Source organism: Xenopus laevis, chromosome 5L, assembly GCF_017654675.1.
Source record: "Xenopus laevis strain J_2021 chromosome 5L, Xenopus_laevis_v10.1, whole genome shotgun sequence".
Taxonomy (NCBI): Eukaryota; Metazoa; Chordata; class Amphibia; order Anura; family Pipidae; genus Xenopus; species Xenopus laevis.
This window is the reverse complement of record NC_054379.1, coordinates 58,012,496-58,025,490: the sequence shown is the minus strand read 5'-3', so window position 1 is coordinate 58,025,490 and position 12,995 is coordinate 58,012,496. Positions and strand designations below refer to the sequence as shown.

The 12,995-nt window shown below is 38.1% G+C and overlaps 1 protein-coding gene across 1 annotated transcript in view; it reads left to right on the top strand.

Moving 5' to 3' along the window:
- The window catches only part of cebpz.L (CCAAT enhancer binding protein zeta L homeolog), a gene marked incomplete at its 5' end in the record, with an annotated part of 31,441 nt that overhangs the window by 9,868 nt on the left and 8,578 nt on the right, over positions 1 to 12,995 (top strand). Inside the window, 8 exon segments of the mRNA NM_001095110.1 lie at positions 27 to 180; positions 5,599 to 5,687; positions 6,442 to 6,495; positions 7,291 to 7,393; positions 9,498 to 9,563; positions 10,435 to 10,501; positions 11,547 to 11,647; positions 12,595 to 12,652. Of these exon segments, the coding sequence (NP_001088579.2) occupies positions 27 to 180; positions 5,599 to 5,687; positions 6,442 to 6,495; positions 7,291 to 7,393; positions 9,498 to 9,563; positions 10,435 to 10,501; positions 11,547 to 11,647; positions 12,595 to 12,652 (692 nt within the window).

Genomic DNA, 12,995 nt, shown 5'->3' with positions numbered 1-12,995 from the left:
AGCAAAGTGTCCTTGTTTTTTCCAAGGAAAATGATGATGAAGAGTGTTTTCATGACCTTTCTGATGATGACGATGATGCTTGCAGTGATGGGCAGGAAAAAACAAAGAGTACCACTGATGGGAAAATATCAGAAAATAAATCTACCTCCGCTTCTTGGGTGCATCAGGAAACACTTTGGGGTAATCATTTATATATCTATAAATTCATAATATGAGAAAATAATTCAGTGTAAGTGCGAAGATGGGACACTACATTTTCCCCAGTTACTAAAGGAATTGTAAAACAGCAGCACAAGATTATCAGGATTAATATCATTTTAATCTTCAACGTTACAACACAATTTATAAAAAAGGGTTTGAAATTTAATCTGATTATATCTGTTGAACTTGTTTTGAATAAGCCCCACAAGGCAAAATAATATTTAATTTTCCAGTCAGTAATGTGCAGAATTTATAGTGATAAATGTGAATACAAAATGGTTCTGTTTTCATTACTGTGGGTAAATTATAAACCACTGCAGCTGTTGGTTGTCCCAAAATGTTCGCTTTTTTTTTTTTTTTTTAATCATATATCAGTGCTAAAATGTGACCCTTACATTTTTGCATTCCATTTCTTGTACTTGACCTGGCCACAGTTTTTTCAAGAAAGTTACACTTTCCAACATTCTGCTTGCTTTAAACAGGTATGGGGTCCATTATCAGAAAACCCGTTATCCAGAATGCTCCCATAGAATCAATTTTATATATTTTTCTCTGTAATAATAAAACTGTACCTTGTACTTGGTCCAAACTCAGATATAATTAAAGGGATGGTTCACCTTCAGAATAAAGTTTGTAAACTCATTTATGTACACATATTAAAGGGGATGTAAATTAAAAGCAGACACCCCTCGTACGGCAGTGGCCAACATTGTTGGGGTAAATGGGGATACAATATCAGATAGAATAGGGATAGCTGAATGTTTCAAGGAACATTTTTGTGATACATATGCAGCCCGCCCCTCACCCCCGCAAGCTGAGCTCTTAGACTACCTAGGTAATATTGATTTCCCAACTATTCCACAAGACATGTTGGAATACCTAGACAGTGATATCACTGAGGAAGAGATCGGTGGAGCAATAGCAGAGATGCCCACTGGCCGTACTCCAGGCCCAGACGGTCTCCCCTCCGAGTGGTACAAAGCTAACTCCCCAACACTAACACCCAAACTCAAATCTCTGTTCAATAACATTTCAGAGGACTTCTTACTACCCGAATCATGCTTCATGGCGCATATTACTTTAATTCACAAAGATGGTAAACCTCCCCACAGTTGCGACTCTTACCGCCCCATATCCCTCCTAAACTGTGATATTAAATTATTTGCAAAAATACTTGCAAACAGACTGAAGCGGACTGTGAGGGGAGTAGTTCACCCAGATCAAACGGGCTTCATGCCTAATAATGCCACTGATATAAATATCAGACGACTATTCAATAATCTTGAGACTAATCACGAAAATAAAGGTAACAGAATTATAGTATCACTCGACACCGCCAAAGCCTTTGATACTGTTTCATGGCCTTATCTCTGGGAAGTTCTTCGATTGTTTGGCTTTGGGTATCGCTTTGTCACTTGGGTTAAGGCTTTGTACCGACACCCCACAGCTAGAATATCGGTGAATGGTGTGCTCTCTGACCCCTTTACACTTCATCGGGGCACAAGGCAAGGTTGCCCTTTATCTCCCCTTCTCTTCTCCCTAGCTATTGAACCGTTGGCTATCCTAATCCGTAACTCACCCACCATAGTAGGATTTCAGGTTGGTAACTTGAGGGAAAAAGTATCACTATATGCTGACGACATGCTACTGTATATGGCCAACTCCAGGGGGGCACTAGACTCTGCTCTTAACTTGGTGGAAGCATTTGGAAATTACTCTGGATTGAGAATTAATCAAACTAAGTCGGTAATTTTCCCTGTTGACCAACTCCCTGTTGATCAGACACTTAATGTAGGCCAACTAAAAGTGGTGCACTCCTTCAAATACTTGGGGGTTATAGTTACACGAAACTGCAAAGATTATGAGGAAACTAATCTTAAACCCATAGTTAGAGCTTTATCCACAAAGATTGATATCTGGGAACAACTTCCCCTCACCTTACCTGGTAGAGTAAATCTCTTTAAAATGGTATTTCTCCCCAAGTTTCTATACGCCCTGCACAACTCTCCGAAACCCCACGATCCCACTGGTTCAATTACATTGATAGAATAATTAGAAGATTCCTTTGGGCTGGGGAACACCCCCGTCTCAATTTCAGGATTCTACAGGCCCCAGTTACACGTGGGGGTTTGGCCCTACCTAACCTAAAAATGTATTTTCTCGCTAGTCAATTGACATACGCACACTGGTGGTTATCCCCCCACCTTGACAATACCTCCATTATTCTAGAGGCAAATATAATGGGATCCCTAGAAGCCTTGGCCAACCTCCCATACCGGGGACCTCCACCACTCCAAGCCTGTACTACTCCAATGTTAACTGTGATCGCAGCCTTTCAAAAGGCTCTTAAACTAGCACAAGGGCGGGCTTTGGTATGGTCCAAATGGGAACCCTTATGGGGTAACAAGTCTCTGCCCCATTTTTCCTCTCTCCCTGACATTAATGTATGGGCCTCGCGAGGTATCAAAATGTTGGGTGATATTGTATGGGATGGGGAGATAAAACAATTTCAGGCCCTCAAAGAGACCTACCATTTACCCCAATCCATGTTCTTCAGATACCTCCAGCTATCTCATGCCTTCCGAGCACAATTCCCGAACAGGCCGTTAGCTACTCTAGAGACAACTCTAGAAAAGTACCTCAGGAGAGAAGACCTCACCAAACCTCTATCCCGCCTATATACTATCCTAGGGCAGACCTCCCAAGACCCCCTGGCAAAAACTTTTGCGAAATGGAAAAGAGATATTCCAAACCTGACTGAGGATTTATGGGAGGAGGCTCTGAAACAAGTACCTGACTTAACAATATCCTTGAATGACAGGCATATTCAAATAAAATTCCTCAATCGGGTGTACCTTACCCCATATAGACTCCCGAAAATATTCCCCCAGACATCTGATATTTGTATTAAGTGTGAACAAGAAATTGGTTCCTACATGCATGTGTTTTGGCACTGCCCACTAATCCAGTCATTTTGGAGAACTGTTGTACACTATATATCTGATGTCCTTGATTTACCAAGAATACTATCGCCCCTGATATGCCTTCTCGGAGTTGAAGAGGACATGGACATCAATAACCACATTAGACTGTGTTATCTTCAACTTCTTTATTACGCAAAGAAAGCCATTCTCCTAAACTGGAAGGCTACTGGCCCACCATCGCTAAACTTCTGGCGAAGTCTTATAAATAACTCATTGTCTAACCAAAAACTGACATATCTTGCCAGAGGTTGCCCGCAGAAGTTTGATGCAGTTTGGGGCACTTGGGTATCATTTCATGACGAGAACAATACGACTATTGTCATTTAACATAATCAACTTTGACATGTGATGTATAACTGTATGAACATCCTTCTCCTCTCCCTGCTCCACTTCTTCTTCCTTCTTTCTTTTCCTGCTTTCTTCTCTTTAATTCGCTGTTTTGTGTTAATCTAAAATGCAAAAATCAAAACTTTAAAAAAAAAAAAGGGGATGTAAATTAGAAATGTCGTACCCGATTCTGTGCAGCTGATTTCACTGTTCCTCTCATCTACTTGCTGAAGCTGCACGCAGGAAAGTAGTAAGAAAACTCTCAAGTACTGCTGTGCGTGTCTGCATTCCAAAGGGCATGGAAGCAGAGCTGGGTTTTTTCATTTGTTAATTTATCGGTCACACTATTCTCAGTGGGGTACAACCTCACTCTGCCCTTCCAAGTGCAGACAAGTGCTCTGGCCAGTCAGGAAAAGTCCTGCTTGCAGCTTCAGCAAGCAGAGGAAAGGAACAGTGAAATCAGCTGCACAGAATTTGCAGCTAATTAGTATTTGCAATGTACTTCAATTAGAAATTCAGTGTGCTTATTTTTAGGTTTATAATCAGTACCTGAAATATAGTTTTTTGACTTAAGATCCCCTTTAAGCATTTTACTAATATATATATTCATTAGCAAAAATATGTGACTCCGCTGCATTAAAATCTCCTCAGGCTGTCTTTCACTAGGGATTGGCGACACTGCTCCACAGTCCTCTCCCATCCCCTTCTGTGCTCATTATGTTATTCGTATTGTGGGCTAAGGCTGCTTCAAGTGCTTAGTGCGCACGATCCAGTGTCTCCTACCAGAATTTTTTATACATATGTTTTGTGATGCATACCTATGGATGTCCGTGTCTGCTGAGATGCTGGCAGGAGGGAGTGAGGTGGGAACATGTCTGAAGCATTTGTATAAGTGAGTTATGTGCAATGACTCTATGCAGGGTACTTTCTTATGCTGTAAATGCCAGAGAAGGGAGCACATCTAAGTGATTTGTATCCATGCACTAGAAGGTCATGTCTTTTCCCATACAGTCTGGGGGATGGAGCGAGGGGGAGCACATCTAAATTATTTCAGTCATAGTAAGCTTCCCAAACAAGCAGGAGACATTAGTGGGCAGATTTATTAAGGTTCGAGTTTCATTTTTCCCAGAATTTGAGTTTGCAAGGTTATTTTGAGTCAAAAATCAAAAAAAAAAATTATACGCCATCTAAAACCTGTTGAGGTCATGTAGAAGTTAATGACTGGGGTCCCTTGAAGATGCCAATAGCCTTCATGATCGAGTTTTTTTTTCCAGAGGGGTTTGCCCAAAATCTCTCTCAATTTGAGCGATTTTTTTTTTTTTTATTTTGTTTTTTTTTACGAAAACTCGATCATTTCGAGTTTTTGGGTTGTTAACCCCAAACTCACTGAGTTAAAAAAATTTCCATTCAAGTTTTCCTTAAATTAGAAACTATTTAAGTTATGAGTTTAATCAAGGTCTAAATAAACTCTAAAATTGGACCTTTGATAAATAACCACTTTCTCTTAGATAATCATGTCTTTACTTGGGAGCAAGTAACAAAGCTGCAATCATTTATTGATGTTTGTGCAGTTTATAACTAAAACTTATACAAGTGTTGTGTATAACCAATAGAAGAGGGTTTCTTCTCATAGCCCATAAGCTTTAAGTAAGGGAAAGCCAAGTCTATGACATCAGACACTCCCATGCCTATAGGATAAACACTCTGCTTCCTGAAAACTTTCAGCGCTACCTCCTAGAGAATTTTGTGTCTTATAAGTTTTAATGACACATTAGAAATGAAACACAGTTAAACATAATTGGTAATTCTATGGGTAGTGGTGAAGTGAACAACCCATTAAATCCTTATTGGAAGCAAAACCAGCCTATTGGGTTTATTTAATATTTACATGATTTTCTAGTAGACTTGAGGTTTGAAGATCCAAATTACGGATTGATCCTTTACCTGGGAAAACTCTGTATCCTGTGCATTCTGGATAACTGGTTCCCATACCTGTACTACCATGCTGACACATAGGATGACAGTGATCAACTAAGTGCTTAACTAAATATAAATATGTTATCTTAAAATGTCTACATTTTTTTAGGTATAAAGAATTCCAGTAATTATGACCCCTTTAATAGAAACCCTTTATTTTGTGGAGCTGATAACACAAGCCTTTGGGAGCTAAAAAAGGTAAGACAATATACACGTGTCTAAATGTTTCTATGGGTTAGTATCATAGATCTCAGTTTCCTCTGCTGATTTTATGCAATCAGAGTTTCACTCTCACACTGGTAAATTTTAATCAATTCTCACCCAAATACAGACAAACTTTTTGGTATACATTGCATTAAAATTGCCATTTTGGATTCACATTTTGATGTGAATCTCATAGAGAACAAGTGGGGACTGATGTTGTTTCGGGCATCTTTTTTACGCTGTGCTTTTGAGGGTCAGTTTAGCTAAAGGTGTCTGTATAATTAAATTAGTAGAAGTGAAGAATTTCAAATGGGAGTTAGCTGATTTACTGAATTCACTGATGGTTTTTCTGTGAATTCTCTGCCATCATATCTAAACTTTTCATGGTTATTCAGCATGTATAGTACTTTATTACTATTAGATATTATTTATCCTGGATGAATGAAGAATTTTATGTCTTTTAGGTGCACACCAATCACGATTACCAAGCTACAATTTCACTAGTGAATTCTCACAGTGTAGCCTTTAGACATATGTTGCAGCCCCCTAGTCCAGGGCATTTCTTTAAAAACCACCACCATTTTACTTTTAGTTCCAAGACTTGCCTTATTGAAGATTGGAGACTTGCGCAGTATAATAAATTTGGAATTCAGCTTTTTTTTGTCATTCTTTCTCATGCCATAAAACTATAGTATATAATTTCTGGGGGGGTTTTCTTTGTTCCTAACTATTTTTTCTTTTCTAACAGCTCTCTGAACACTTTCATCCATCTGTTGCACTTTTTGCAAAAAACATTTTAGAGGTAAAGATTTGTTTGAATAAAAATAGTTCAATGTTTATATCTGAATATGTCTCAGTTGTGTTTTCTCACCATTTTAGTGTTCTCCATCCACCCTAATATTTTTGCCAACAATATTTCCACCTAAAAGTACAGACTTTCCTTGTTTGGGCTTTAATAACTAATTTGTGCTAATGAAGTATCTGCTATTCACACGGATTGCTATTACCAAATAATTATGGCATGTGATCTAGTTAACTTGGTTTAAGTTTCTAATTGTGCGTTACACACACAAGGCAATCTATTAATTTTGTTAATATAAAAAAGGAGAAAGATTGCCAGTGCACAGTTTGCCTTTAAAAATAATTGCTACCAAAAGAAATGAGGTGTTAGTTTGGCCAAAATATGTAAGCTCACATGCCACATCAAGGCCCATCATTTAACGTGTCCTAAACTGGAGTTGACCAGGTGCTTGAAACGATTAAAAAGCCATTATTTGTACACAAAAAAGAACGATTGCTAGTGCACGGTTTGCCTTTAAAAACAATTGCTACAAAAAATTGAGGTGTTAGAACCACTCATTGGCCAAAATTTGTAAGCTCAAGTGTCATGTCAAGGCCCCTCATTTAACATGACCAGCTTCTAGAAGCACCCTTGTGTCATAGCTCGGTCTAGCCCACACTATTTCATTTATATAGAGTAGTTAAGAAGAATTTATGCAGGAAGAGGTAGCCAACAGCTAGGATGACGTTCGAGTAACCTCTTGGGCAGCAGTGAAACAGTCCCAAATAAAGAATTATACAAATATTTGTTTTCCAGGGTAATCCTATCCAATATGCAGGGGACCCACTTCAAGATTTCACATTGATTAGATTTCTTGATCGTTTTGTATATCGGAATCCAAAAGCACCAAAAGTTACAGGTAAGCAGAGACAAACTGCTTTATTTGGTGCAACTGTAAATATGTAGCTTATTAAAATATTGATTTTTAAAGTTAAAAATTCACAATTGGCTCTTTAATCATGTTAAATTCAAAATATGCTCTGTGTTGTTTTTGACACACTTATCCAAAAAATGTTAGTTATTGCACCTGTTACATTGAAGTGTTTCCAATGCCCATAGCCAGTACCCATAACCAATAGCAGATCTCAGCATTAGGCTATGGGCACACAGGCTTCATATTTTTCCAAGCTGAGAGAAGCAGATCTGCTCAGTGTCCCCGTTTCATTGATTTGAATCCGATAAGCTTGTGTGCACTCAAACTCGGTGTAGCTGAAGCTGATGTCAGCTCTAAGATGCCTCCTTTTGTGTATTTAGACTAACCTCAGCCTGTGTGAGAGTGCACACAGACTTATTGGATTCAAATCAATGGGGCAGGGAGCAGATCTGTGTGCCCATAGCCGTAAGGCTATGCCCATATTTCTTCAGGCTGAGAGAAACATCTGCTCAGTTCCTCTGCTCCAATGATTTGAATCTGGTCAGTTTGTGCGAGGACAGTATTTGGGTTGACCTCAGCCAGTGTGAGAGTGCATCAAATTCAAATCAATGGAGCAGGTGCACTGAGCAGATCTGCTTCTCCCTATAGCCTACGGATCATAAGACACCAGTGTTCACTACTAGTCATTGATAACATGTATGTTAAAGTTTTGTTCCTTTGTCCTGCTAATCTTTTTATCCTAGTTGCTCTACAAATTAATCCTGCTACGGGCCCCAAATCCTGCAGTGATAAACAATGCCTTTTACGCAAGATATTGGGCTTTTCTAGCCCGAATGCTCAGTTTTAGGACTTTGGACAACTGGGGGTTTTATCTGCTGGCATGAATTTGGAGGTGTTGGGTGGATCTTATGTCAAAGAGAGGAAGCAGGAACAGTTTAGAGTGCTCCTCTGCCAGAGGAGAAAACACCATATGTACCAGTATTCCTATAGATGGCTAGAATTTTATCCATAAAGCATCCTGATTTGCTTCTATGTAAGGAAAAGGAACGTCTTCAAGTAGCCTAACTAAAGATGTAGGCTAGAAATATTGTACATAATGTTTTGGGCTTCTGTACCACCCCGATGCAACCATAGCCCTTTAGCAGTTATGGTCTTTACCTCCAAATATGCCCCAGTAGCTCCCCATCTTCTTTTCTACTGATTCACTGCACATGCTCTGAGCTTCTGTCAGTTACTGAACTTAGGGACTCACTCAAAATATATAGTACACATAGAATATAAATGTCACAATATAAGGCTGATTAGTAGTCAATACAGATAACTACATGGGCAGCACAGAAACCAATACAACAAGCATGATGATCTAATAATCAGCCTTGTAGCTTCTGCTTATTTTACAGTTTAGCCTCATTTTCTTCTGGATAATTTGCGAGGACCCCTAAGCTTAGCTTCTCACAGCTGCTCAAAGCACAATGAGCATGTGAATGTCAGATACTTTCCAAGATGTTGAACTCCTGTGACAAGTTTAAAGTCCTGGATTGCTGCTATTGTGAAGCTGAAACTTTAGGCTGGTGCAATAAGTTCAGTATATAAAATATGGCATTTTTAGCGATATTCATTCTCAGGGGTTAGTTCTCCTTTAAGGAAAAGCCTTAAAATGCTGCCCAAAACTGCAATGAAAATACCTTTATTAATGTGATTTCACCTGAAATGTGGCCTTGTTGAAATTGGGAGTTTTTCTTTGAAAGCAGCAAGTAAGTTGCACGTGAAACGTATAATGAAGCAATAGCATTCTTAATGTCAGATGCAAGTTGAGTGTAGGACTGCCCATACTAGGGATGACTTTGACGTAGTTGGCCAGCTTTAATATATTGCAATATATGGACAAACAATCCCTGTTTTGTTTTGAGGGCAAGGCACTTTTAGTAGCATAAGGCACAAACTGTTTCAATGTCCTTAATATATTGATAATGGGTTGAGTGCAGAGGACCTCTTGTATTTGTCATTTTATTTTCCCTAAGCCACTTTGCCAAACGTTATAAACATTATACATTGTGTTTGTGACATACTGACTTTTTATTGTTCACAGAAAACAACAGAGGTTATTTAATGCACCGAAGGAAGAAGCATTATATGAATGAGGAGAAGCTTCCAGGTAATAATTATTGATTTAGTATTTTATTTCTATTTAATTTGTTTCGCTATAAAATGTACTTTATTATTCTGTGTTTTTATGTTTTCTGCTGTTTACCAAAAGTAATTGTAATGGTCCATGTTTTTTCAGAATTTGTCAGCAGCCTTTTAATAGCATCCCCATGATATGTCTTTAAAAACCTGAATCTCTTGCCCTCCTGTCTGCCTCTATACCTGATTGTCAGATTTCAGTGCCATTCTTTTTTTGATTGGTGTAAAAAGCCTAATAGGCTGCACATATTTATTCAAGTAGTGCTCAAGCCCAGTTAATAGCTGTAGCTAAACAAGTGTCTCCTAAATAGTTATGCTAGGGTTGTAGAGCAGGCTATGGATATGAAAAAAAAAAAAAAAAACAAGAAATCCGTGCTCAACACTGTTCAGTGTGTATGTCTAATATGGTTCTTTTCATTCACTAGTACTAGTATCGACAAGTATTAACAGACAGAGAATAGTGTTTTGACTGCTGCTGTTTTTGTCTGGCAGTGGGATAAAATGCAGAATGTGCCACATCTCTAAAACATAGCAATGTGTTTAGTAATTCTAAGGGCATGGACTCAAATGCGGATTATTTGTGCAGTTTGTGCAGCGGGTTTTAAAAAAAAAAAAAAGCTGACCGTCGAGTAAATACACTAGCGTCATGAACCATTGGCTAAGCTTGAAACCGATAGCGTATTTATGCGACGTTCGGCTTTTGAAAAACTTCTGCGTGGACTGCGACAAAAACGTGGCGAAGATCCTCGTGCGTCCATGCCCTAAGCATCCTGTCACTTTTAAAGATATGTGATTAGATTATGTAATTTTCTCATTTTAATTTGACAAATTTGTGTACTTAGTTAACAGCCCTGTATTCCTGGAAAAGAAAGAAACTGACATTCCTGTGCACGAAGTATTCTTTCACCGGTAACTTTCATCAGATTTTAAACTATACAAAATGGAGTGTGTTTATGTCCCTGTATACGCATTATAATTACATTGAATATATAAAAAAAATCTAGTTGAACTGCCTTATTTCTCACACTTGCCATAAAGGGAGAACAAATAATCACAATATTCTGGATAATAAGGGATTTAGAGAGAAATAATATACCTGCATAGAGCATTACTTTTTAGGGGGGTTATTTAACAAAGGTCAAGTTTGTGAGGTTTTTGTTTATGCCTAAAATACACTCACAATAAACTCTTATATATGAAAAAAAATGCTAAACCCGGAAAAATTTTGATTTCCTGAAACTACCCTCAATATATCAAATTTTTGGGGAATAGCACAACTTGACCATTGATAAATACCTCCTTATTGTCAAATTGTACTACTTGAATGGGGGGGGGAGGTAACTGATCAAAAACTGAGGTTTCATGTTTATAAATCTAACATAAATAAGTTATTCTTATGAAACTATTACTTATTATCAGTGTAAGAACATGTGCTTTAAATTATGCTGACAAGATTAACCCTTGTGTGGGGCTAACAACTTTGAAGAAGTCCTGTCTATGCAAGCTTATTAAGCATTCAAAAAAAACCTCTGAATTCAAATGCCACATATTCTAATATTTAAGTCACATTGTTGCTAATAAACAATGGGCTATAGTGATGTTGGGGCCGACCTCGCACCCCTCTTTGTGGGTCGCTGGCGTGTGCGGGTTGAGCTCTTCTGACTTCTCTCTCTGCCTGCGACCTTCCAAATGCCGACTTCTGGGTTGAACTTTTATAGATGCGCGCCTCTCGCCCCTTTTGTGACATCATTGACGGGGCGGGGGGGCGTCTATAAAAGGAATGCGTAAGTCGCCGTCGTGGGTGACTGTCATGGTCGGGAAAAGCCCAACCCGCACATCACTAGTAGGCTAGTAAAATCTTTTTAAAACATCTTTAGTTTCCAGTTTTCCTTTTTTTTTTTCTTTTTTTTTTTTTGCTTTCCTGATTTTACTTTCCCCAATCCCTGCCTTGCAGATACTTCACAAAGTTGTCTAAAGATAGAAAGAAGATTAAACGAAGTGAAGATGAAGAGAGCTTAGAAGATGTCGATGATGAGGAGTTTGACAAAATTATAGGTAAGATTTGGAAACTTTGGATCAGTGTTCAAAATTTGTCGAAAAAAGTACTGGGAGCGAGAGAGAGAGGCTTTAATATTCAAAAAACTTTGTACTGTACTGTCCTAAATGACAGTGATGTTTTTGTAAGGCTTATGGCACACCAAGTATCTGGATCACCATGGTGCTCTCAGAATGAACCAAAGCAAGCCTTCACTGTCTTATATTAGTTCCCCATTCAGTAAACTAGGTAGCTTTATACCTATGGTGGATGTTGGCGATATCAGATGGGGGATGAGTCAGGAATGCTGAAGTGCAATAAGATGCATTACTAATGATACTAACTGAGCTCTGTGAGTATTATGTATTATTTATGATGCACTGCAATAGGAGTGTTTGATTAAAAATGTTCTACAAGCAGTAAAATTATTCTATCAATAAAGCAGGATTGTTTGAGCAGAATTCTATTCCTTTATTCTTGCAAAAATGGGAAACAAGCTAGGAACTTTGTGTAAATTTCTCTCAAACGCATTACAAGCTCAAAAAGTACCTACACTGTATATATTTCACTCCACGGCCATTGCATAAAATAACCTATAGGACAGAGCAAAAATGCCTTTCTGGGGAACTGTTTTTTTTTTTTTCCACATGATGTGAGTATGCCTGTGTGTTCAGGCTTTATGGACTCTGGTACTATATAGATCATTCAGGTCCTATAGATCTCCTATTAAATCAAGTGGAGGAGTTATCTCCCAGAAGGGCACAACCGTACCTTGAATAATGGAACTACAAACCTATAAATGCTCTGTTTTATAAAATTTCTGTTAACATCCTTTGTAATTCATGCATGTTATACAACAAGTATGCAGCACTTTACTTAATAAGAGTACATACAAATACAAAATTACTATAGGATATACAGGGCAGTTCAGATTTTAATGTGTACTGTACGTTTTGTTTTATTTTAGACTCATTTGAAGGAGACAGTTTTTATAGTGGACCCACTGATGATATTGATTTCGCTGGGTAAGTTTTTGTTTTATAACATTAAATAAAACATTACATTACTTTGTGGTATTGTGAAATGCTGCATAGATGACTTCTACATGATACATGTAATAATGTTAATGTAAAAGAATTCCCCAAGAGTACACTAGTACATTTTAAAGTAAAGCAACGACTACATGACCATTATGAGTATGGACAATAGGATAGATCAACAATAAAATGAAACGTACCCTCAAACAGAGTGAGGATGAGAAATTACTGTAATCATTTACGTTGTATGCACTTGGGCAGGGCATACTCTACCTCTACATATATATATGTATGTATGTATGTATGAACGCACAACCAAAAAGGATCCAAA